The following is a 27,096-nucleotide window of genomic DNA, read 5'->3' as shown; positions in this document are numbered from 1 at the left end:
TAGAAATGTGTCAGCTTCTCTAACCCGGCTGACACAGCCTACAGTCAGCATCCCAAACTAGGTTCCTCAGGGAAAACCTCACCTTTATTTCCTAAACAATGTTCACATCTAGAGTTGAGAAGGGCGTAGGGGAATACCTTCAAGATAGGGAAGCTGAGGCTCAGAGAGGTAAAGCGAGGTGCCCAACGACACACAGCTCACTGGCCAAGCCACAGCTGCCTCTCTGGAACCTCCCGGGCACAAAGGAGGTGAAGCTGAAAAGGGCAGGAGGCAGCAAGGCTGGGACCAGTGAGGGGATGCGGTGTATGGAGGATGGGAGCGAAACAGGACGGCAGCAAGAGAAGGGAGCACACGCCCATGAGCAGTGCCCCGATCTGAGGCTGGCTCCCCCAGACGGGCAGTGCCCCGATCTGAGGCTGGCTCCCCCAGACGGGCAGTGCCCCGATCTGAGGCTGGCTCCCACAGACGGGCAGTGCCCCGATCTGAGGCTGGCTCCCACAGACCTGAGGCTGGCTCCCCCAGATGGGCAATGCCCCGATCTAAGGATGGGTCCCCCAGAATGAGCAATGCACCGATCTGAGGCTGGCTCCCCAGAATGAGCAATGCCCCGATCTGAGGTCGGCTCCCCCAGACGGGCAGTGCCCCCATCTGAGGCTGGCTCCCACAGAATCCGCTGGGCCTGCCGGGGTCACCTGTCCTGCAGGTGCCACAGCTCAGCTGGAAGGCCCAGCTGGGGAGGCGGCCAGTGTCCGTGAGAAGGCTGTCTGATGGTGACGTGGGTGTGTGGGGTGGGCATGACAACCTGGGCCCATCTGGGTAACCTGGGGACGAGGAAAGCTTCTGATTGATGAAGGCTCGGCCTTCTTCCTTTCAACAAGCTCCAGAACCTCGGCACATTGGGACTGCCTTCTTTAAAAAAAAAATTATTGAGGACTTGTGTGGTTGTGTTGGATCTTACGTGCGGCTCTCAGGGTCTTCCTCGTGTCCTGTGGGATGTTTTGAGGCACGCAGACTCTCTAGGTACGGCGTGCCGGCTTCGGTAGCTGTGGCACACATCCCAGGGATGCGGGATTCTCGCCCCCCAGCCGGGGATTGAACCCACGTCCCCTGCACTGCAAGGACTCCTAACTGCTGGGACACCAGGGGAGTCCTTGGACGGTCTTCTTAAAGCTGCTGAAGCGCTCTGCCTGGGGCTGATGGTGGAGGTGGGTCTCCTCTTCTCCCCAGGCTCTTGGCGGGGGGCGGGGCGGCGTTCGGAGTGAGACCACCACTCTCTTCAAGCCACCACCTTCTCTTCTGTCCCCAAAGATTGAGCGCAGGGACCACCCCCATTGGACAGTTTCTGCTGTTGATGCCACAGCGTAGCACCTGGGAATTCCAGAACTCTGCCGCCTTCTGACTCCACACTCTGAAGTCCTGAGCACCCTCCAGGATGGCGCTTAGCCCTGCTGCTCACCTCCCCCGTGCACGCAGCCAGGCCCACCACACCGCCTCCTCCTTCAGAGCCCACCCAGGCCTTCCTGGCCCTCCTCCACGGAAGCAGTCTCGCCTGCGCAGGGGCTGCGTGGAGCCTGCTCGGAGCCACGCACCATACCCCTCCCAGCACCCCCATGCATTCCTGGGCCCCCAGAGGATTCCTGCCCAGTGTGAGGACGACCTCACCCCTGGCAGGGTGAAGGCAGCAGGGAGGGTGTGCAGGCCAAGTCTCTGCTGCCCGCGGTGCCCAGAAACGCCAGGGCTTCAATAAGGGAGCCCTGAGGCCAGGGCCCACAGAGAAGCCTTGGTCCAGGCTCCACTCCCAGGACACATCTGTGCAGCTCCCGGAGGGCTCAGAGCGTGAAGGATGCTCCGGAGCTGCCAGCTGGTGGGAGCCTGCCAGCTCTGCCCTGAGGGAGGGCTGCCCTGGCTCCCAAAGGCGAGAGCATCTGAACAGAGGACACTGCCTGCAGTCTCTTCTTTCAGCTGTGCCCTGCCAACTCGGGCACTCTGTCCACCTGCGCACCGCCATCTCTCCATGCCTGTCTCTCACTGACACACACACGCTCTGAAAAGAGCACCGAAACCACACAGAGGTTTACTTATTTTTTTCTTATGGGTCTGATGCTGAGCTGGACAGAGCCAGGGAACAGAAGAGTCCAGGCGCAGTGGTTCAGGATTTTATAAAAAGCACACTTGAACACCAGTGGAGTCTGTCCCATCAGACCATGGAATCACAGACCGGAGCAAAACTACCAAAGCACGTCTTGATATTTCCTGGCCCCTGGAAACGCTAAGCCCAGGGCTTAGCAGAGGTGAAGTCAGAGTCCTCAGGCCCTTCTGCCCACCAGAAGCGGACCCCACCAGCACAGCCAGCAGCCGGCAGGCCCCCGGGGGTTCTGAGTACCGACAGTCACGAGGCTGCAAAGGCAGGGCTGTGTTCCACCAGGGCCTAGCACTTCAGCCCTCACGGGCCATCTTTCCCCCGAGACAGAAGGAAAGATGGCGGAGCACCCCCAGACAGGCCCTTCTCCAAGGAGGGGCCCGTGTGTCCGGATGGGGAAGGGCTCCTGGGGCACCTTCAGACCCAGGCCTTGCTGGATTCCTTGCTGCTCTAACAAAGCACCACCCACCAGGTGGCTTAGGACTGAAATTTATTCTCTCTCAGTTCTGGAGGCTAGCAGTCTGAAATCAAGTTGTCAGGAGGGTCACGCTCCTCCTGGAGACTGCAGGAGGACGCTTCCTTGCCTCTTCCCGGCTTCTGGGAGTGTGCTGGCAAGATCTCTGGTGTCCCTCGGCCTGTAGCTGCAGGACTGCACTCTCTGCCTCCATCTCTGAGTCCAGCCTCCTTCCGTTTCCCCATAGCACAGGACAGGTCCCAAGGGCCTGCTGTCCCCGTGGGCTGCGTCTGCACCCGGTCACCTTCATGTGACGCCAGTCGTATCGGGTTAGGGGACTCTCCTACTGGAGCACGACCTCCTCCTGTGCTGTGCTTAGTCGCTCAGTCGTGTCCGACTCTGTGTGACCCCATGGACTGTAGCCCACCGCGCTCCTCTGTCCATGGGGATTCTCCAGGCAACAACACTGGAGTGGGTTGCCATGCCCTCCTCCAGGAGGTCTTCCTGACCCAGGGATTGAACCCAGGTTTCCCACACTGCAGGAAGATTCTTTACCCTCTGAGGCAGACCTCTTCCTGACTAATTACGCTTGCTACTAACTTGTTTCCAAACAAGTTCACATTCTGACGTACTGGGATGAGAACTGCAGCATGTTTGTAGGTGTGGGGGATATAATTCAACCCATAGCACAAACCCTGGGCAGAATTAAGAACCCAGAGCCCTCAGTCTCAAACAGAGGGGGTTCCTCACAGACCCAAGGGGTCAGTGCAGCCTGGCAGAGGAAGGAGCAGGTGGAGAGCTGAGCCAAGGCCAGGACCTCCACCACCTCCACCGGCCCCGCTTCTGGCCTTCTGGGTCCCTGAAGGTCACACCAAAGGGCACCGTCCCCAGCGAGGGGGTCAGGTCCAGAGGCCATGGCAAACGAGTCCCAAGATGCATCTTTCTTCCACTTTACCCCGGAGGAGGTGAACTCTGCCTGGAACATTTTGGAGATTGTTTTCCAAGATACAAAAGCTACAAACCTCCCTTTAGTCCCCAGGGCTGCCAAAGTTAGTTCTTGCCTGACCCCAGTTGCCAAATGCACACACACGCACACACACACACAGGCACACAGGCCTACATAGAGGCTAATTTTTCTCAACCAGATGAATTCTGTTGATAAGAAACCCATCAGGCCCTTTCACCCCAGGCTTGTAAGCAAGATCTCAAGACAGCAAGGAGCTGGTCCGCTTTACTCTCCCTCCCCCGGCCGGAGCTGGGATGTGGGCTGAGGGCGGGCAGGCTCCTGGGACTCAGAGCCTGGTTACAGCGCGCCCACAGGCCTCCCGGCGGTCACTCCCAGGTCAGTGAAGAGCAGCTTCTCACCCCGTGACCAGAGCCACTTCCGAGGCCAGTGGGGAAGCGTAGCAGCCTCTGAGTCTATGAGCTCTGTCTCTGTCCTCTGGGTACCCCAGGCCTTCCTGGACAAGGTCAGCCTCGGAACAAACTAACCACTTCCCCCCGTTCTCCTTGGGACCTGTCCTGTGCTATGGGAAAATGGAAAGAGGGTGGACTTGGGGCAAGTACCTGCTTTACAGTGCTGCTAAGAGCATTAAATGAGGTAATTATGTAAATCATAACACCTGGCGCAAACTAAGAGCTCGATAAATAGTAACTATTTTTATTAAGTGGCTAAAACCCAAGTCGGCCTCCCCAGCGGTCACGGCCCCTGGCGTCCGCATCCCGGAAGCCCGTCTGTGCTCCAGGCATCAGTGTCACTGACCTCCCCCAAGACCCACTGCGTCCTGACACAAAGGTCCGGACGCATCCTCACGTGACTCTTTGTGACCTGCCAGGCTCCTCTGTCCATGGATTCTCCAGGCAAGAATACTGGAGTGGGTTGCCCTGCCCGCCTCCAGGGTATCTTCCCGATCCAGGGACTGAACTCCACCTCCGGCATTGGCAGGCAGGTTCTTTACCACGGAGCCACCTGGGAAGTCCCTCAGACCCCCACTGCGCCCCCTCCTCAGGCTGAGCAGGGGAGAGCCCAGCCTCAACCCCCCGCACAGGTGAGGCGCCAGCTGCACACAGAGCCTGAGACGGGCAAGCCTCCCCACCTCAGGGAGGCACCTCTGCCTACCTGAGCTGTCTCTCCTCCCTGCATTCCTACCCAGCCCCTCCAATATTTGAACTTCTAAAATCTTGCTTTAGTTTCAGAAGAGAAAGTTGCTAACCAAGGTTGATAACTTTTAGTATTAAAGAGGATGTGGGTACATGAGAAGGTTCTTGCCTTCTTGGTGGTACCAGTTTCCTGCAGGAATATGTATTTATCTGTCTCTAAATATGTCTCCACAAAAAGGTTCATCACACAGTTGTTCATGACAACAAAATACTAGAAATACCCCATATCCATCTACAGGGGGCCAGTTACAGTTACATTTTAAAATGGAATACTATTTAGCCGTTACATAAGATGATGTAGATTCATATTGATCAGTTTGGAAAGAGGTCCACAAGTTTATCACTGAAAGAGAAAAAAGGTTCTGTTTTATGGTCCTGCTTATATAAAAACATACACATACCTACATACACATTATGCACAGAGAGAAATCTGGAAGGTGATATGTTTGCTCTGAGTAATGAGATTTCAAGTGTTTTTCCTCTTTACAGTTCCTAAATTTTGCTTTTGAATTTTTTAAATTGAATCTATATTCTTTACTAATAGAAAAAATACCACCAAAAAATGAACAAAGAAAATTCCTGGACCCACACAGTAATGACAGCAGCTACCAGCATTCACCACCTCCAATGTGCTGGACACTTCACATACATGCTTCCACATGATCAATACTAAGCACGTGTGACATGTGTCTACCCCTATCAGACTTATTCTTTAGAGCAGCTTTAGGTTCACAGCAAAAGTGAGCGGGAAGTATATAGAGAGTTCCCGCTGCCCCCAGACATGCACAGCCTCCCCTCACTAACATCCCTGTCCGAGTGGCGCCCTGGTGACAGCTGATGAGGCCTGCTGAGCGGTCACTGTCACCCCGAGTCCACAATTTACGTCAGGGTCCGCCCCGGTGCTGTGCATCCCGAGGGTTTGGACAAATGGATGACGACATGCACCCAGCACAGCAGAGTCTCACAGCATAGTTTCACTGCCCTAAGTATCTCTGTGCTCTGCCTACCCATCCCTTCCTCCTCACTAATCCTCAGTAACCACTGATTTGTTTTTACTGCCTCTGTCGTCTTGTCTTCTCCAGAATGCCCCACATACCCCACAGCCTTTTCAGACCGGCTTCTTTCACTGAGCAGTATGCGTCTAAGGTACCTCCATGTCTTTTCATCTCTTTTAAATTCTGAATGTTAATCCACCGTCTGGATGGACCGTGGTTTCTTTAGGCATTCACCTATGAAGGACATCTTGGTTGCCTCCACGTGCTGGAGGCATGAGTAAAGCCGCTGCAAACACCTGCATGTGGGTCTCCACGTGGACGGGAGTTTCCAGTCCCACTGTTCTACTCCTGTTTTAGTGGAGAAGGGAATGGCAGCCACTCCAGCGCTCTCGCCTGGAGAATCCCATGGTTGGAGGAGGCTGGTAGGCTACAGTCCACAGGTCGCAAAAAGCCGGACACAACTGAGAGACTTCACTTTCTTTCTTTCTATAGTTCCTTTTGGAGAAGGAAATGGCAACCACTCCAGTGTTCTTGCCTGGAGAATCCCATGGACAGAGGGGCCTGGTGGGCTACCGTCTATGGGGTTGCAAAGAGTTGGACATGACTAAGCAACTAACACACATACTCCTATTTTAGACATGAGGAAACTGAGGCTTGGAGAGGTTAAGAGACTTCTCTAGACCCTTGTGGCTAGTGAGTGGCAGAACTGGGGGAGGAAATCCATCACACCTTGCTGCTTTTCAGGAGCCCTACTTTCTGGTACACTGTCCCCTCCACTTGCTCTTGGCCCTCCCTACTCCACACTACTTGATGCCAGGGATGGGCTTCATCAGGGATGGGGGTTAGGGTGACCCAAGGCCAGAAGAGAGCATGGGGCCCAGTGATGTGGGCAAGGGGTGCTTCTTCCTCTGCCCTGGGAGGCAACAGCAAGAACGCTCCTCTCCAAGGCCTCTGCCTTGTCCTGGGAAGTGCCAGTTCACGGCCACCTGGCCTGGGAGAACCTGCCCTGGCCTGTTCCTGCATCCAGAGTCCCTTCATCCCTGGGAGATTAGGAGCTACTGGGGCAACAGCCAGAAATCCTGGCACTGAGCTCCTCACAGCGTACCAGAGAGGCCAGCTCCTCAGTCAAGGTCAAGCCCCTCAAGCAGTGGACTCTCCGCCCTCCCTGCTCAGAGTCCCAGGCTCTGCAACTCCACTTTCTGTGACACCCAAACAGAGCCCACTGCCACATCGCGTGCAAAGATAAGAATGGCAGAAAAGCAGCTGGCAACGGACACACGCCCGGAGCACCAAAGTGCACCCACTCGGCAGCTGTAAGTCAGACATTCTCAGGCAAGCCATGTGGCCCCTTAAAGGACACTGTTTAATGTGCATGGTAGAGGTCCTTGGAAAGTGTGAGAAGAGCAAAACACTCAATCAGTTTTGAAGTGCACAAAATCTGGCCTCCAGAGCCACACAGATCAGGGTCTGAGCGCAAGCTCTGCTTCTAATTGGTTATGAGATGCCACAATTTCCTCGTCTGCACAGTGGAAGTAATGATATCCTCCTTACCAGCAGCTTTGTTGCCAAAATTAGAGTGTGTAAAGCACCCCATGGATGTTCCCTGGTGGCTCAGACGGTAAAGCGTCTGCCTACAATGCGGGAGACCTGGGTTCAATTCCTGGGTCGGGAAGATCTCCTGGAGAAGGAAATGGCACCCCACTCCAGTATTCTTGCCTGGAAAATCCCATGGATGGAGGAACCTGGTTAGGCTACAGTCCATGGGGTCGCAAAGAGTCGGACACGACTGAACGACTTCACTCACTCAAAGCACCCCACAGTGCCTGCACATAGCAGATGCCCAGCAGACAGCAGCTGTCACTTACAATGAAGGGACTCCTGAGCCTGGGAACCAGGATTCCTGTCGACTCAGTGCATGATGTGTGTGTATGCATACCTGCGTGCTGAGTTGCTTCGGTCGTGTCTGACTCTGTGACCCTATGGACCGTAGTCCATGGCTCCTCTGTCCCTGGGATTTCCCAGGCAAGCAAACTGGAGTGGGTTGCCATGCCCTCCTCCAGGGGTTCTTCCTGACCCAGGGATCGAACCCACATCTATGTCTCCTGCCTTGGCAGGCAGGTTGCCAGCCCTCAAATCTCAGTCTGGGGTCCTCTTCCAATGTATTAAGTAAGACAAATCATGCAACTCTCCTGTCCCCTAAGTTCCTCCTACCTGCCCCACCTCCCTCCAGCACCGCTTCTGGTGGCCCAGGGAGTGAGGCAGAGTCACGAGAGGATGGTAGTGCCCGACAGAGGGGAGGGAGAGAGGCGGATGGATCCGTCAGCCTTGGAGGTCGGGGGCCACTGCCGGAATCAACAGTCTCTACATTTTTCATACTCCTGGTTGAATGTCTCGTGAGGCTGGCAGCAAGAGAATGGAAACTCCCCACTCCTGGGGTCAGGCGTCCAGCTCAGGACATCTCCATCTTCACGTTTCCAGGAAGAAACTGGAACCCCAGCCCCCTCCAGGCCGTACAATGCAGTTCCTTGTTTCAGAGGACAGGCCACCGCTGAGCGCACCCAGCACCCCGACCCCGGCCTGGAGACACACAGCTGCCTTCTCACACCACACAGCCCCGGCCACACACACACACACACACACACACACACACACACAACCACCCTACAGACTGTGCCGGAATGCAAGCCAGGAAGCCAAAAGGGAGGGCAGTGTCATGGTAGGCTCGACCTGGAAGTCAGGCCTGTGTCCTGGGTCAGAGATGCCAGCCCTCCCACGGACAGGAGACGCGGGCGGCTGGCTGCACTGGGATGTTGTCAAAGAGCCATGAGGGAATGCTCCTGAACACGCTCAAGTCTGGATCGGATGTTGAGTCCCCACGTAAAATGGGAGTTGGGATGAGCGGGCTTCATGGAAAGCAGGGCCCCGGGTCAGGCAAGTCAAGGGAGTGAAGGCACCGGGGTGACGCGAGGAGCCTGGGATGAGTTGAGGACACGATGCCGCCTCAAGACCCTGGGCCACCCCCTCCTGCCAAGTGACGCATCGAGGGCGCGTGCGGCAGGGCTGGAGGGGTGACGTGTGCACTCTCAAGCCACCCTTCTGTACTGAAGGGAAAGGCAAAACGTTCTGCTGAGTTGTTACTCAGGAGCCAAAGCAGATATTGACAATTCTTCCCCGGGGCCTTGGTCCCTGGGTCTAACGGGGCAGTTGCTCATTCCCTGAGCCTGGCTTCTCGGTGGTCACACAGAGGGTCACAGTTTCAGGCAGGCTCGGCGTGTCCCCTGCACCCTCTTCCCCAACTTGGGACCCAGGCCGGCCTGCAGAGGCACGATCGCGTCCCACGTGGGTGGGTGTGGGTGGGTGTGCCTCTTGGGCGGGCCCATTATTCATCTGTCTCTGACATAAGCACACATCCCTAGGCTGAAAGGGCAGGCGCTGTGGTCAGACCAGGCCAAGTGTGTTGGGTGGGGGTGTTCTGGGAGGCGCCCGTGGAGGGGGTGGGGGCAGGACGGTTCACGGCAAGTTCAGATGGAAGGTGCAGGAGCAAGAGGGGTCAGGCAGTACCCGCCCCGGGCCAGCAAGGCAGGGGCCGGGGCCTGAGCCCAGGGCAGCTGCCTGTGTGGTCTGTTCCATGTCACTTAGCTCTTTGGGGGTGCTGCACCCTGAAGCGTTCCCTCCATCTTGCCTTCTGCGGATGTGTGCACGTGTGTTCATGCTGCGTCGTTTCAGTCGTGTCTGACTCTCTGCTACCCCGTGGACTGTAGCCCTCCAGGCTCCACTGTCTGTAGGATCCTCCAGGCAAGAACACTGGAGCAGGTAGACAGGGGATCTTCCCAACCCACGGATTGAACCTGCATCTCTTGCATTGGCAGGCAGCTACTTTACCACTAGTGACACCTGGGAAGCCCTGTGTGGAAGTGTATATATGTTTAAATTATAAACAAGGTTGAATCCGCTTTTGACAATTCACGCCTCATGTTTAGATCGCGTTAACTAACTCCCTGCCAGGACTATGCTAGAACTCTCCCTCCTGTCAACTCTGTCCCCACCCCCTGATTTTCACTGTATCACATTATTTACACTTCCAATGTTTACAATATTTACATTCTGTCATAAGTATAATGATCACACAGTTATCTAAAATTAACTCCACCTTTAAACTGATTCAGTCTTTTTACAACAGCAAAACTATTTTTAATTTTAATCCATCTTTCGGTGGACGGAAATTTTTGGTATTGTATTTTATATGCATTATGTTTGCCAATGATGCTTCAAGCATTTTAAAGAGATGTGCCCTGTAATGGCACCCCACTCCAGCACTCTTGCCTGGAAAATCCCATGGACGGAGGACCCTGGAAGGCTGCAGTCCATGGGGTTGCTAAGAGTCAGACACGACTGAGCGACTTCACTTTGACTTTTCACTTTCATGCCTTGGAGAAGGAAATGGCAACCCACTCCAGTGTTCTTGCCTGGAGAATCCCAAGGACGGGGGAGCCTGGTGGGCTGCTGTCTATGGGGTCACACAGAGTTGGACACGACTGAAGTGACTTAGCAGCAGCAGCAGCCCTATTTTATTGGACTTTTCATGCTGTGGTATTGGGGTCTTATGCACGAAAAGGATGATCAGGAGGAAACGCAGATGGAGAAGACAGAGGCAGGCGAGTCTGCAGGCCCTCAGTGCAACGGCACAGAGCATCTCTGAAAATGCCCCCTTGGCCAATCATTGCAGGAGGCCACAGACTTTGGTAAAACATACAAGTAAATGACACGAGGTGGGAAAGCCAAATGAACCTCATTTCTCACAAGTCTGTAGGAGGCTTGTCATCTGGACCGCCTGACATCACATCCAAAAACGGCCAAGTTGAATTTGGGGTGTGGCCATGCAGAAGAAGGGCAAAGACACGGCACAATGGTTTTTTTTAACGACACCATTTTTGATCCGTGACAATTAAAGTACACGCACCCATCAGGACGCACACACTCTGAGAGACAGAGGTAAACCCTTTTATGACAAGCATGTCTGCTGTCTTTCTACATCTACCTAATTACTCGTCAGTTTTCCACATGTGCACGCATGCGTCCATTCAACAAGTATTTACTGGGGGAGGGACTGGGGGCAGGAGGAGAAGGGGACGACAGAGGATGAGATGGCTGGATGGCACCACTGACTCGATGGACGTGAGTCTCAGTGAACTCCGGGAGTTGGTGATGGACAGGGAGGCCTGGCATGCTGCGATTCATGGGGTCGCAAAGAGTCGGACACGACTGAGCAACTGATCTGATCTGATCTGATACCAAGGTTCAGTATTGTTCCAAAGGACAGGTAGTTTTATCCAAAAACTTGTGTAAAAGGAAAAGTATATATATATATATACATACACACACACACATACATATAAAGATATAAAAGGAGTATCAGTTCAGTCGCTCAGTCGTGTCTGACTCTTTGCAACCCCATGAATTGCAGCATGCCAGGCCTCCCTGTCCATCACCATCTCCCAGAGTTCACTCAAACTCACGTCTATCGAGTCAAAGGAGTGTATATATATATATATATATGTATATATATATATAAAACTTTGACTATATACACATATATTTTTAATACAGGTATTAATCCTGTTTTGATTGTCATCACAGGAAAAGATAAATCTTATTTCCAAAGCACTTAAAACAATTTTTTTTTTTTAAAACACTGTAGACAGCAAAAGGAAAGCACAAAATAATGCAATTCATAGCAACATGGATGGATCTAGAGATTGTCACACTGAATGAAATAAGTCAGACACAGACAAATGTCATATGATATCACTTACAGGTAGAATCTAAAACAATGGTACAGAGGAACCTATTTACAAAACAGAGAGTCACAGATGTAGAAAACGAACATGGTTACCAGGGAGGGAGCCAGGGGTGGGGCAAGAGGGATAAATCGGGAGACTGGGACTGACGTGTACAGACTGTCATCCGTGAGAGAGAATTGGCACTTCCCTGCTGGTCTGGTGGCTAAGGTCCCACGCTCCAAGTGCAGGGCGCCCCGGGTTCGATCCCTTGGGGGAGGAGCTGGATCCCTCATGCTGCAACTAAGACTCAGTGGAGCCAGATAAATAAATAAGTAAAATGTTTTAAAAAATACATAATTAATAAGGACCTCCTGATTAGCACAGAGAACTCTTCTCAATACTCTGTAATGACCTATACGGGAAAAGAATTTAAAAAAGAGTGGAGTGGAAACACGTATAACTGATTCACTGTGCTTTACAGCAGAAACTAACACAACATTCTAAACCAACCGTACTCCAATAAAATGTTTTTATAAAAATACCACTGTGGATAGCTGGGTTTAAGGTGATTTAAGAAACGGCAAGAAGCCCACAAAAACTAAAGCCAGTGTGGAGCTGCCGATGCCATCTCAGCTCTAGGCAGCTCAGAAGGGGCCTCTGCTTCCTCCAGGCATGTGTCACTCCACTCTGGGTGTAGGAGAGACAAAGCAGGTGGGGTCCCCCCTCCAGGGCTCAGGGTCCCCCGCCCCATCCCTGGGGCACGAGGAGGAGCCTGCGCAGCTGGGACAGAGAGTGCGTGGGCCCAGCAGCCAGGGGCAGAGGTAACAGGGAGGAGTTTGAGAGGTTTCTTGGTTTTTTGCTTTTGTTTTTAAAGCAGATACCACCTCTGAGAAGAGGAAAAAGGTCACCTCATCTCTTGCTAAGCTTGAGTATATTTTTGGTAGTGTTCCACAGACCCCAGAGATAAGGGCAGCCAAAGAGCTTCGCGAGAAGCCATGCCTCGGTCTCGGCAGGCCGCAGGGCAGGGGTTGAAGCTTCAACAGGTGTGCAGGTGTGAAAGCACGCGAAGGTGTCTGCACACAGGCATGCCTGATCTGAGCACCGGGAGGTCATGGGAGGCCAGGAGCAGAGAGGTTTGCCCTCACGGGACAGCCAGCCTGCGGCAGCCAACTGATATTTCCACACCTGCTCTGATGTCATCTGATTTCAGAGTGCCAGTCACCAACCGAACAGCGACCAACTGGGCGAAGGGAGACTTTTGCAGGAGGAGAAAAGTAAATAGATTATGTCTGAAGCCCTCTCTGCAGGAGACACACAATGCCTTCTTTATAGCTGTAGTCCTGTAGCCAAGACCACCGGAGACTTCTGGAGAGAGCCGGATCTGCGTCCCTCTGACCCCTGAGCACTCTTTTATAATGATCTATGACTTGCTCCTCGGCAACATACTTGTTCCGCTTCTACGGATGCCCAGTGGGCTAATCCAGCCCTGTCTGTTAATTAAGTGGTACGATAAATTCAGTGATCAGAATTTTTCCAGAGAAGGTGTTGAAGAGTTTCATGGCCCTCCTCTACTTCTGCCTGGGTAAATCTTCAAACCCTGTCTCTTTCAGGAAGATGTGAGCGGCCCACCTTGGCCCAGGTAGGAGGGAAGGGCAGACTCTGTGCTGGAGGCTGGTACCGATGACCCAGGGTGAGTCACTGCTAAAAGTCTCTCTGGGGGCAGCTGCCATTGAGGGCCTGCTGTGTGACCAGCATCATGTCAGCTGGTCTCTGCTGAGGTCATGTTTAAGCCATGTAACACCAGCTGGAGGTGGGGATTCTTGGCTCCATTTAATGCTGAGGAAAACTGAGGCTCACAGAGGTTACTCTGTACAAGGAAGGCCCTCCCACTCGGCCTCCAAGGTCCAGATTCAACTGGGCCTGCCTCACGAATAGATCTAGAGGTTATCTTATTGTACTAATCAAAGTAAGTCAAAAAAAGACAGATGCCATATGATATCATTTATATGTGGAATCTAAAACATGACAGGAACTAATACACCTATGAAACAGAAACAGGCATGCAAATACAGAGAACAGACTTGTTCCCAAATGGGAGGAACGGTGTGGGAGGGAAGGACAGATGAGAGTTTGGGGCAAGCAGGTACAAACCGTTATGCACAGGATGGATAAATAACAGGTCCTACTGTACAGCACAGGGAACTATACTCACTCTCCTGTGACAAACTAACGGAAAATAACATGTATATATATGTGTGTGCGTGTATAATTGAGTCACTTTGCTGTACAGCAGAAACTAAACACATTATAAATCAACTGTACTTCAATAAGCTTAAAACAAAGCTGGCCTGGCTCCAAGCCCCTTCCCTTCAATGCTACGTTACAGGTCGCTCTCGGAGCTGCAGTCCGCCGCCCACAGCCTACCACCCCGCTGTCTCTGCGCGTCCTGCTCGCCCCTCCTCTTCCAGTCAATCTGCCCAAATGCTGACACAAGTCGAACGAGCCGTAGCTGCAGGGCCGTATCTGCCCTGACCTCAATGCTTGCCACTCCAGGCCTGATTGATTCCATTAAATCTATAACTCTTTGGGCTGAAGAGCAAAGGAGCAAGGAAACGCTCTGTTGAACAATTCTTAAGGGCGGGTGGATGGGAAGAGGGTGGATAGAAGACATGACTGAACATTTAAATTGAGGAGCTCAGTCTTCAGCCGTCCTCTCTATGAGGGTCAGTGTGTGTTAGGCTATTGATGAGGATAGATTATTTAGGCTGGCTGAACAGTATTTGTCTCCAAATAGGGATTAAGATCTAGGGAATTAAAATTCTCACTTTTTAAGCCGTAAAACTGTAATTGGGAAAATCAGATTTTCCAGAGTTAAGGTCGTATGATCTTCTAAAGGCTTTCACACATTGAGCTCAGAGATGATCTTTCAGTTTAGTTCTGCCCCTAAGGCTCGGAGTTGTCACCCACCCAGATGCCTACCTGGGCCTGAATGTGTGAGAGAACAGCACGGAGACAAAGGGGAAAGCTTATGGGTACCAAAGAGCCAGCCGTCAAAGAGAGGCCGCTAGAGGCCAGGAAGATGAGCAGAGCCCGTCAGGGAGGGGTTTCTGGCCTGAGCGCGCGGCTCTGACCCTCAGCCAGGGGCCTGACTTCTGTGGGCCCTCTCATCTGTGAGACAGAATCACCGCTTTCCCACCCTCACCATGTACAGGTCTACAGGGGACGGAATCAATGATATTTAAAACACACAAATGAAAAACCCAGATAAACACAAATCCCTTGGATCTCTAGCAGAAGAGTGCTGCAGAAATGCAAGACAGAGTAACCAGTCTGCTCCAGCAGGGAGAAGGCTGGACCGGAAGGCAGGAGTCCAGTCCCAGTCCTGGACCGGCCACCTTTGTTTGAAAAAAAAAAAAAAAAGGAGTCGATGACCTCTGATCCCAGGAAACTTTGGATTGCTAGTCTATCCTCCTCATCTTCCACTTACCCACTCCGTCCCGTTTCCCTTCCCCAGCGAGGACTGCACTTACCCCGGTTCGTGCTGTGGGAGGAGGCTGCAGCCTAGTCACGGCAGGGCTGGGCTCCTGTCCAGCCATGTTCTGCCCGGCAGCCCCCAGCCCCCGACAGGCACCCCCACTAACCGTGCAGGTGAGAAGGCTTGGCTACGTCATTTCACTGCTCCAGGGGCCTGAGAAGGCCAACTCAGGAGCTTGGCAAGGTGTGATGCCCCTGGGAGCCACAGGATGCCCAGAAGTGGAAAAGAGGGGTCACTCAAGATGCCCATCTGTATTCCATCCACTCAGGGACTGGATTGGGGTGACTGCTTGGCCCTCATGCTCAGGCAAGGAAAAGCTGCTAAAACCCACAGCCAACCTGGGCTTCTGAAGTCCCACCTAGACCTGGCAGGTCGGCAGCACATGAGTGTTGGTCCCGGGGAGTCAGGAGGGACAAGGAGGGGTGCTGAGTTCAGCATGAAATACCAGGCGGCCAGGGGCTCCCTCATGGCCTGCCCCATGGAGAAGGCTGCTAGTCTGGCCACCCGACCCCCGAACACCCCCAGCTGGAGTGACCCGGACCTACCTCGAGCCAGCTGGGCATTGGGGCGGAGCCCAGGGAGGGCCTGGGGCTTTAGAGACCTCCAGTGGCCCTTGGGGAGCCTGTGGAAGAGGCGCTGAAGTTGCGAGGTGATGGTTCCGAAGCAGGTAGAGGCTGCTTCCTCCACCCGGCCCTCTGTCATCCTGCTGGGCTGAGGGGGGATCACTAGCTTCTCTCCAGGCCTGGCGTCAGGCACAGTGTGACGAAGTGGAGAGCCGCTGGCCCAGGAGGACTCCAGGCCTTGTGCGAGCCAGGCTTTGCTGCAATCAGCCCAGCCTCCCTGCTCCTCCGAAGGCAGGCCAGGGCACTGGGGACCCTGGGGCAGCACCAGCCCAGCAGGACGGATGCCTTCTTCCCAGCTCAGGTCCCATCCCCTCCACCTCCCCCCAGCGGAAAACTTTCTATTCCTGGGGCTTTTAGCTTGATAAGATAAACATGCCCCCAAACAGGCTGCAGAAAGGGCCCGCCCTGGGCCTCGCTTCTCAGGAGTGCCTGGGAGTCTGAGAAATCAACATCTCCAAAGTTTCAGCAGATGACAGGAGTGATCAGTTACCTCACGCAGGTGCCCAGCCCAGGAACTCATTAATGGATCTCTTTGGGGATGTTGGATTAATAATGCTTTACCAGCTGCACAGTTTCCTAAGGGACAACCAGCTAATTCACATCCTCCCAGGCCCAGCCTGGTGTGGGGGAAGAGCTCTCAGCCACCAGGGCCCCTAGGAAGCGGTGTTGCCTTAAGAGGGTCAGACCACTTATCTGAGAGCAAATACCCCAGCAGAGAAGAGGCGACAGAAGTCGGAGGGAGAAAGAGAACAGAGTCTCCCATGAAGAGGCAGAGGCTTCCCAGGCGGTGCTAGTGGTAAAGAACCTGTCTGCCAATGCAGGAGAGCTAAGAGACTCGGGTTCGACCCCTGGGTGGAGAAGGCCCCCTGGAGAAGGAAACGGCAACCCACTCAAGTATCCTTGCCTGGAGAATCCCGTGGACAGAGGGGCCTGGAGGGCTACAGTCCATGGGGCTGCAGAGTCGGACACGACTGAGCGACTGAGCAGGCACACACACATGCGTGGAGAGGCAGAGCTGTTGTTTTCTTGCCCTAACATGGGGTTCACAGGGTGTCCCCTCAACATGACTCGCAGAAGCACCCGAGTCCTGGGGGGGAAGTCCCCACACAGGCTGTCACCTGGGTGAGGTGGGCGATGAGCGGTGGCAGAACCTTCTAGGAAGATCAGGGAGAGGGATCCTGCTTCTGCGCTGCCCAGAGACTCCAGAACTCACCCACCGGCCGCTGACAGGGCCCCGCTTCACATGGAGGGGGGAGCTGTCCTCCAACCAGAGGAGAGTGACTCCAGAGGACCAAGGAAGCTGCATTTACACCTCTGTGGGCTGAGTCCAGAAAGGGAACGTTCACGAGTTCAGCTGGGAGTCCTGTGGGCCCTCGTGCAGCCTCCAACCTGCTTCCACCCCTTTATGCTGTGGTTCTTCCCCAGGCCACAGAGAATGCTGAGTGGCATCGTATCCTAGAGGCAAGGTCCTCCAGCCACTGAGAGGAGAAAATGGTAGAATAAACCTAAACGGCACATGACCTTCCAAATCGCCCCCCTGACCACCTGCCCCCTCACAGGAGCTCTGGCCAGGAGGACCCAGCTGGACTACCCCTCCCTGCTGAGGCCCTTGGCACTGGGTGTAGGAACCATAAAACACACAGTTTATAAGTCATGTATTTAATACAGAGATGTCCCCAAAGGCCCCCTTCCGCGGGCTGGGACACTGGTTCTTTCTCCCTAATGCTTCCTCGTGGGGGACTGCTAATGGTCTTTTTTGTGATCCTCTAGTTTACCCAGCAGCTTCCCTGGTGGCTCAGTGGTGAAGAATCCACCTGTCAGGGCAGGAGACCTGGGTTCGATCCCTGGGTCGGGAAGATCCCCTGGAGAAGGGAATAGCTGTCCACTCCAGTATTCTTGCTGATGGACAGAGGAACCTGGTGGACTATATATAGTCCATGGGGTTGCAAAAGAGTCAGACACAATAGCGACTAAACAACAAGTTTACCCAGCTCTGCACAGACAAGACTCACAGGTGAGTCCAGGTCTTGAGATGATACCAGCTCACCGTGCGAGGTTCCTGGCCCCACTGGGACATAAGATCTTCACAAGGACCCAGGCTTTCCTGCCTGGCTAAGGACAGACAAGGGTGGCATTCCCATTCTCATGCTCAGAGAAGAGGACAGGCACATGCGGGGGAATTTTAAATCGTGAGTCATGTGTCATGGGGGAAAATCCCTCCTGAATGCCCCACTTGGGCTTGAGGAGGCACTGATCTCACTTCCCTTCTTCCTCATCACAGAGATGTTGTGTGGACAGGTTAAGTCATTGGGGAAGCCAGCAGGAAAGAACTGGCTGAGAAGCCAGACAGGGCTTTGGAAGGTTCTAGAATCCTTACTCCTGATCTTTTGAAAACTTGGGATAGGTTTTCTACTGTAGGAATATTTTAGGAGGAGCACAATGACCTCTTGCTGCCCCAACATCTAAGCACTGACCCTCTGACCATGCTGAAGAGTCCAGCCAAGGCCAACATAATTTGAAGAAACACCTTTAACCATCCTACATGCTGGGGTTGCAATAAATTCTCACCGTGATATACCCTGTGTATAAAAAGGTCCTTCCAGATGGCTTTAAAAAACTTTCATCACTAGAAGAGACATTTACATTTACATTATGCGCAACCTCTTTTTTCTAAAAACTCTCAAGTTACATCTGGAGTCTTTTGTTCCATTTGAATAATAAGGCATCTCTGAGTTTTCTTTGGATTTTTAATACTTTCCTCAGTTGCAGAAAGGACATAATTGTTTAAACAGAAACCACAAAGCCTCCAGCTTCCATTTAACTTAGATGGAAAAAACAGCTTCCTCCAAGTCAGCAAGGAAAGTAAGTGATGACACCCAAATATGAGCCTGACCTGGAGACACACTCTCAGAGTTGGAGTAGGGGGCGGGGGGGGGGGAGGGGGCTTTTTGCTGTCCCCAACTCAGCCACACCATTGCCAGGGACAGGGAGGAGGCCCACGATACAAACCTCAGTTTATTTTCCAGTCCCAATCCAACTCTTCTTCCCATCGTTGCCCCCTCTGAGACACAACCTAATTTCTCTTTGCTCCTGTGTCATGAACTCTGCCCCTGGGTCACAGCAAGGAGGATCTTTTCTGTTCCAGGAAAAGTCTTTAACCTGCATTTCCACGCCCACTCCCTACACACACCTAACACCAGTGAGGTGGGGGTGGGGACAGACACACTTCTTCCTTTTATCTTGAGATTGAAGAAAAACTTCACCTTTTGTTTTAGGACCTCATGATTTACACATGCTGAAAATCTATTTAGAAACCAAAGCCTGAGAACAGGCTGAAGGGCCGCCAGCTCGCAACTGTCCGGGACCCGACGGATCCTCTAGCTTGGACAGGGCTTACCCACCCCTTGGCTCACCCCTCTCTGTTTCTGTATCTCTTTTTATGGACATTTCAGCATTTGTTGGCAGGTGAATGAGGAAGCTCCACTAACTGGCGTGTTCAGTGACATTAGCTCACAGGGCAAAATGCTGCCTGTGCTGGGTTCTGGTGCTAACCCTCTGGGTCATCAGAGAAGCCATTGACTCTGGATGCTGGGTCTCCTGGTCTGTGAGATGACCATGATCCAACCAGCCCTGCCTGCCTCTCAAGGGCGCTGCTGGGCCCAGCAGAGCCAGTAGGCAAGAAGACACTTTAGATCCAGCCAAGGCATCTCTGAGATAAAACTGGTCTCTGCTCCCATAGTTCCTTGGCCATTCTCAGTACTTTCTTCTTTCGCGTGAATATCTCCATTTTTGTAGACTCACAGAATACCAATTTGCATCTTCAGCAAATATGACGCTTCTTTCCCAGATCTGGCATCCGGGAGAATCAAAACATAAAAGGATAAAGAAAAAAAAAAAACCAAAATGGGCAAAGAACATCACTCTTCTTTCAGGCCTGACTTTTGCGGACCTGTGGTTTGATTTATGAAAGGTACACAGAAGCCAAGTTTTCATGTTTTAGCAGCCCTAAGCCAGCAGCCACTGCAGACGTCTGAGTAAGATCTGCTCCGCCCTGGAAATGTTTGTTCAAGAAGCAGGGAGGGGGAGCAGAAGGTGGCTTGTAGGCCCTTCGCTGAACAGCAAATACGACCCAGCCTCGCTGTGGTCACAGGCGAGAAACATACCCGGCTACCAGCCTGCCCGTCCGCCCAGCGACACATGGGAACTGCTTGAACTTTTCAACACCACCTTCTTCCCAACCCTCGACACAACATTGGCTTGTGCCCCCTGCACCCCGCCGATGCCCTGGATGAGGCCAGGGGAATGGGGTGAGCCGGAAAACCCTGAAGAACATCGGGGGGCGCTACAGCAGTCAGGGCTCACAGGACAGAGCGCTCTCCACCAGGAAGTTGGGCACGGGGCTGCCGTGCCAGGACAGACCTGCTGCTCTCCCCGCTTCCTCTCCAAACAAGGCAAACGAGAGCCCAGCATCACAGCTTCCCTGTGGGTACATCTCTCAAGAATGCTCTCCGCACCAGGAGCCACAGGCAGGCTCCAACAGGCCCTGCGTGAACCTGCCGGCCACGGCGGCCAACACCCCAGAGCGGAGGGCTCCCAGACTCCGCCAGGCTCTGCCCACATCGGCAGGGTGCAGGGGCCCTTCAGGAACACCCAGGATCACCTCCTGGGTCCAGGTCAAGACGGTGCTGACCTTGGGGGAGCACTCCTGTGAGTCCTCCCCGGCACCAATTGTACTCCACTTCTACCAGGGGACTGAGCCTGCCGTCATCACCTCGTCCCCCGAAAGCCGGCCCAGCACCCCTCCCAGCCCTGAGATCCAGCCCGGAACATGTATGGAGAAGCTGCCAAAACTCTTGGAGAAAAACTGTAAGTGACTAAAGGCATAGCCATCTCCAGGGTCAGGGCCGGCCTTGCCAGCATCAGCTGCCTGCAGCACTTCCCGACCCAGCCAGGGGACAGCGACCAGGCCCCAGAGGGCGGCGGGGGTGGCGGGGCGGGGTGAGGCCCTCTGAGAGGCAGGAAGCCTCCCCCACGGGCTCGGCAGGACCACAGGGCGGGTACTGATGGAAGCCAGTGACAGGGAGGGATGTCCCCCCTGCATGCTCTGCACACCCACAAATACCTGCCCAAGGGTACTCACCATGTCATCAGAGGACGGCAACCAGGAAGGGCCTCTTATGAGGCCAGCTTCCTCAGCAGCCTCCACAGCGCCTCAGCAGGCGGGGCCAGAGCAGAACGCAGCTCCTTCCCGGGGAGACTGCGGGCTGAGGGGTGGGGATCGGGAGCGCCCCGCGGGAGAGCCCTGGGGAGGCAGGGGCTGGGATGCCCCCACGGGCAGCGGCAAGAGGTCCCCCAGATGCTGGGTGTGGACCAAAGGCAGGAAATTGCGTTACAGCCTGAGCTGGTGCAGGCCACCTTCAAGGCAGGTCGGCTTTGCTCCGCATGAGGCTCTAAGCTCCCCTGCCCCTGCCAGATGGACGGGCGCCTCCTTCTCTCCATCCGAGACCCCAGCAGAAGCCTCCCTGCATCCTGACCTCGTGAATCTGCTCTGGGATGAATGTGGATGCAGCAGGCAAAGGCTGTAGGCTCCTCAGAGAAAAGGCACTGTGGACCCGTGAAGAATTCCTCCAGCGTGTATCACTCTTAGAGCCGCGCCGGGCCTGCCCTGAGTCTCAGCCACTCTCTGAGCCCTTGGGTCCTGCCTCCAGGGACTGCAGCCAGCTTCCCGGGGCTACAGGGTCCCCTCAGCAGCCAGGCAGAGCTGGGGGCTCTCTTTCCCCTGCCCTACAAGGCCTATCTGCCAGGCTTGGCGCCCGCTGAATTCACTGGTAAACTCGGGGAGAAAAGAGAGGATCCCGGATCAAGCCCACAAAGCTGAGGGGAGATGTCAATTCACTTCCCCCCAATAACTCTGCAGGATCAGCCAGAGAACACACACGTTCATTACCAAGTCTAATTAGGCTGGCAGACAAGTGGCATTAATCATTTTTGACTGTACCTGGGATTCAAGCCCCTCTTACTCCATAATCAGAAAATTTTATGCTCTGATGGATAAGGGGAAAAAATTAAACCCACATTTAATCCTTTCACTTTCATTTTGTGAAAATACAGGAAGCAGGGAGGAGAAACAGAGAGCAGCAGCTTGGGGGCCTCAAATGGCCTCTCTCAAGGCGTCCACGTCCTTCCTCTGCCCTCCCATGTCCCCCAGCCCTCCACCAGGACTCTCCCCAAGGAAAAACCCCAATCAGAGCCAGAAGCAGAGGAGGGAAGGGAGGTGGGGGATTCCATTATCTCTAACAACGAAACGTCCATTTCAGGGCTTAATTTTCCTAACCTCTAAGGCCAAGCGTGGGCCTGAATTAATGAAAATACTTTAAGCCACATACTTCAGTGTGACCAGGTGTCCTGGACAAATAAAACACTTTCCAAGTGCCCCAGGTTCCTGGGCCTGCTACAGAGAGACTCAATGTCCGTGTCCCAGTAACCTCTTCTGCAAAGAACCCAAGAGAGGGGCTGGGTCTGTGGGACTCCGTGGCTGTCACATGGGGGTCCACTCTGTGCAGAGAGGTGGGTTAAGCCCGACCACTGATGCTGTGATGAGACAGAGCTATCAAGGCTCGACAAGGGGCTCTCACCCAGGAGGTCCCTGTTCCCGTGCCAGCAGACTCCACGGCAAACACCTCGCACTCCCACCATAAAACAGGTCTCCCACAGGAGGGGGAGGTCAGGATGGTAAGCTCCAGGGTCCCCCTTCACCCTGTAACCCCTACCACGTAACCCTTTACAGCTCTGAACACACCCCTCCAGGGAGGACCCGCTCCACTAGTAACGTGCACGGCATGTCCAAGTATCCCTCTCTCAGTGTTGAGTTGAACTTAGCTTTTCCCATTTTCCAGACCATTTCCTATTCCAAGATGGCTAATGCATCCACCAAACGAGATAAAAGGTTAACCCCGAGTTCCTTCTGTAGAAGAAAGGGTCTACAACCTGCAAGGGACATTCCCTGAGAATAAAGGCAGTCCGTGAGAGTTCCAAGGGTTGTGTGCTATTGACCATTCCCTTTTGGAATGCTGGAAACGGATTCTCACCACGGCCACTGTCCCCCACCCCCAGACACACACACACATGACTTCATATAATCTACCTCTCTCTCTCCCTCCCAGTCCCCACCAGATTTCCTTCTCTATCTAATAAACACGAGTTCTTTAATCCTAGAAATGAATATCAACTTTGAATGTCTCCTGTTGGCAAATCCAGCATTAACCAGAGCTCCGTTACAGTCCTTGAAGTAGGGATAAGCTTGAGATAGAGGAATTTTCACTGAAAAGGCAGTGGGGAGACAGTTTTCTAAAAGCTTCCCTTATTAAAAGCCCGTTTTGCCAACACAGCTCCCACCCAGTGTCAACCTCCTGCTGAGACAGATGTCATTTACACACCCGCTGTCCCTCCGCGTGTTTCCAAGAGCTGGGAGATTTAATAGTAAAACAGACGACTGCCTTTATCAGGCACGAGACTGTGCTCTGTGCTGGGGACAAGTGGTGCAAATGCCAGGTGCCAGGGTCCCGATGACCTCGAGGCCACCAACACGCCGTGAGGATGCCCACAGCAGGCAGGAGTGGCCCTGCCCCGCCTGTGCTGCACGGGGCACCCTCTTCCCGCCTCAGCTCAGCAACCGAGCAGAGCTGGAAAACGGCTCTCACTGTTCGGAAAGGTGATCCTAAGAAGTGCCGGGAGCCCAGGCAAATTGTTACAGCCGCTGGATGGGAGGGGATAATAATAACATTCATACTGCCCTAAATGTTTAAGTTGCCTTCTACCAGGCACTGTTCTAAGCCCTTTCCATATATTAATTCATTAAATTCTCACATGAACACAATTGAGAAGGTAATGCTATCATCTCAATTTTTTAAAACACAGAAGAGGAACACAGAGGTACCCAGGGTCACACAGAGACTAATTGGCAACATCAGGATTCAAACCTAGGTCTTCTGGTTCCAGGCTGTTCTCTTAGGCACTGCAGAGTACTGCCTTTCAAAAGTCATGTTTCTGACCCTTGCTTTTTAAAACAAAGATAAAACAAACCCACCCCACCATGGAATTAGAACTTCAGTTGAAAGAAAGATGATTGGTGAGTTTGGCCTGCCAGCCATCAGAACATTTCTCAACTGTTTCCATCAGGCTACAAGTCCACAATCAGTTAAATATTAATAATGACAAACAGAGGCTCCTCTCTGTAGTCCCTTGATTCCAACTCTGCTCCCTCTCCGGTGTTCAGACATCCCTGGTTGGTACTAACCCACCTAGCTGAGGGCTACTAAGTCACACAGAAATCAGAGGACACGCGTATTCACCTGGGGCTTCCTTTCACAAGAAACTGTCTAATGTGAAAGTATGAAAGTGAGAGTCACTCAGTTGTGTCCCATTCTTTGAGACCCCATGGAATTCTCCAGGCCAAAATACTGGAGTGGGTAGCCTTTCCCTTCTCCAGGGGATCTTTCCAACCCAGAGATCGAACCCAGGTCTACCGCATTGCAGGCAGATTCTTTACCAGCTGAGCCACAAGGGAAGCTCTGCATAAATTCATTTAATCATGGAGTATCATGCATATACACAAATAAACACACAGACACCATTACCAACAACAACCCCGCCAGTCGTAAAACTATATGCCAAATGTTCAACAATTGATACAGTCCTCCAAGTGTCTTTTTCACTCTTGCTTTTAAACTTTTCTCAGTTTTTGCCACGCTGCAAGGCATGCAATATATTAAGTTTCCCGATGAGGGATCAAACCCTGCAGTGGAAGCATGGAGTCCTAACCACTAGACCAACTGAAGGCCTCAACGTCCTAATACAAACTAGAATTCCAATGAAGCAGCTTTCCTGGGATTCCAGCACACTAAAACCCATTACAAAGAGGATATTGCCTCTCTATGTTACTGTTGGGAGGCAGTAAAGTACCCCAGGGCCCTTGAGAGGGCAAAAGCTGCAAACACATCTGTGGGAAAGTTGCATTTGATTCTACTGAAGGTCAGGGCGATTTGCCAAGTGACAGCAGCCCTCCGCCCACATCACACATTTCTGTATCTATCGCCCTTTCCTTATTAATTAGCACCTGAACTGAGTTTTGATGGTGGAGGGAGCAGAACCCACCCCCACCTCCCACACTCCTCTTCCGCTGGATCCTGGCTTCGAGTCTGAGCTCTGCTGCCCTGAAGCCAGCTGCAGTGGGAAGCACACCGCACAGCCTTGGCTGGGGACTGCAGAGAGGCAAGGTCAGGCTTTCGTGATGAGAGTGTAACAGTTGCTGCTGCACAATGCTGCAGCTGGATGGGAGATGGGGGCTGCTGTCATGTGGGAAGAAGCTTGGCTGAAAGATGCGACCCCAAGCCATTTCCAGAGATGCTTTCTAGAGGCTGTACCATCGTCTGCACTTTGCGCTTCAGATATTTAAACTATCTACATAAACACATAGGCACATGGGTGTGGGTATCGTCTGCCAAACATGGCAACAGCAATTATGGGGTGGGGAACAGGAAAAGAAGAAATCTATTTTTCTAGATAAATCTAATAGGGAAAAAAATCTATTTTTCTAGATAAGTCTAATAGGAAAATCTATTTTTCTAGATAACTCTAATAAGAAAAGAAGAAAAGAAACATCACTGAAGAAATATACACACCTAACTGCTGGAAGAGAAAAATAACAAACCCCCAAGAAGACCGCAAATGTGCTCAGAAAATCTATACAGTGGATGTCCAGTGTTTTATAGTCAGGCTTTGAGAAGATTCTGGCTCAGAGGAGGAGGCTGGAGGGACCTGAGAGCTCTGGGGAGGGTGAGACAGGGCAGGTAGTTGGGTAATTCTCGAGCCTGATGCCTGGTGCAGTAGCCAGTAGGAGGAAGAGGAGGAAGCAAGGCCCAGCCAAACGTCAGAGCAGAGGGCAAAGGTCCGAGGGGCCAGAGGTGGACGGCGGGAGAGGGCAGGGATCCAGGGTCACTTCACGCTCTTCTCAAGCCTCATGGCCTCTGTCCATCCAAAGCCCAACCAGGTCTCTTCCCTGTCCCCACAGGTCACCCTGGTGGAAGGGTGTACCACAGGCAGGCAGGCAGACAAAGTCATCAGCCATTACCCTAATAAGCAGGGGCCAAACGGTCATCTCAAGAATAGCCTCACAGCCCACTCTCAAGAAGCTACAAAAAAGCAAGAGAGGGCACTGGAGACCCAGGAGAATGATCTGGTAGCATCAGGCATCAACCCCAGCGTGTGTGTGTGTGTGTGTGTGTGTGTGTGTGTGTGTGTGTGTGTGTGTGTCTGTGTGTGTGTGTGTGTCTGTGTGTGTGTGTGTCTGTGTGTGTGTGTGCGCGCGCGCGCGCGCCCGCGCACTGGCTGTATCTGGAGAGGGGCGAGACGCGCACCTGTCAGAGGAAGAGGTGCTTGTTAAATACCGCACAAGCATACCTAAGGGCATTAAGGAGGAGAGTGTGTCCAGGGGCTACCTGCCTCGGTGAAAATCCTGGTCTCCCCTGAAGCCGGAGGGGTCAGCGCCCCCTCTCGGCTCGCCCCAGCCGGCTCGCTCGCAGCCGCTCGCGGGCAGACTGCGGTCTTCCCGCGCGCCCCAGCCCCGCCCGACCCCGACCCTCACACTTACTAGCGCAGCTCAGTGCCCGCCACCACACCTCTCGCCCGCACAGGTCGCACCAGCCGCGGCCACCCCGCAGCGCCAGTTCCACGAAGCAGTGGCCCTCGCCTCGCTCCGCCGGGACGCGGGGATCCTGCGGCTGCTCGAAGATGCTGCGCACGTCGCGGGGCCGGGGCGCGCCAGGCCGCCGCCTCAGTCTCTGCTGCAGACCAGGCCGGAGAGGGCGAGCGGGTCGGGAGGCCCGGGGCTGGGGCTCCGGGTCCCCCCGGGCGGCCCTCCCGGCACTGCGTCTCTCGTGCGCCCCGGGCGCAGTGGAGAGCGGCGCGGGGGCGCAGCGGCGCGAGGAGTGGCCCGGGGGGGGCGGCGGCGGCGGCGGCGGCAGCGGCTCGGGGTCGCTCAGGCTCTGCAGATAGCGCGGCGGTTCTGGCTCCAAGAGCAGCCGGTACGGGCGCTGCCCGATGGCCGGGGACGCCATGGCCATGCCGGGCGGCTCTCCGCGCTGGCGCTCCTCCCGAGTCCTTTTCGAGAGCGGGGCGGCCCCAGACCGGCGCGCCTTTAAAGGGACCGCAGCCTGCGGGGCGGGGCGGGGCGGGGGCGGGGAGACCTCTGAGAGGCAGGAAGGACGACCCGAGGGAACCACCGACCGCCCGACGGGCAGGGGCGGCGGTGGGGGACGCCTGGGCGAGTGTGGATTTCGGGGTGTCTTCAGGTAGCCGGGGCAGCTGAAGGGTTGCACGTGTAAAGCTTCTTTACAGGACAACTCGGAAGAG

The 27,096-nt window shown here is 53.9% G+C and overlaps 1 protein-coding gene across 1 annotated transcript in view; it reads right to left on the bottom strand.

Moving 5' to 3' along the window:
- The window catches only part of RASSF5 (Ras association domain family member 5), a 73,325-nt gene extending 46,480 nt beyond the window's left edge, over positions 1–26,845 (bottom strand). The window contains exon 1 of the mRNA XM_027564324.1: positions 26,336–26,845. Coding sequence (XP_027420125.1) covers positions 26,336–26,807 — 472 coding nt within the window. The 5' untranslated portion in view covers positions 26,808–26,845. The remainder of the gene's footprint in view (positions 1–26,335) is intronic.
- Between the last annotated feature and the right edge of the window lie 251 nt (positions 26,846–27,096).

Source organism: Bos indicus x Bos taurus, chromosome 16 (genome assembly GCF_003369695.1).
Source record: "Bos indicus x Bos taurus breed Angus x Brahman F1 hybrid chromosome 16, Bos_hybrid_MaternalHap_v2.0, whole genome shotgun sequence".
In the NCBI taxonomy this organism is placed as follows: domain Eukaryota; kingdom Metazoa; phylum Chordata; class Mammalia; order Artiodactyla; family Bovidae; genus Bos; species Bos indicus x Bos taurus.
This window is presented reverse-complemented; position numbering and strand designations above follow the sequence as displayed.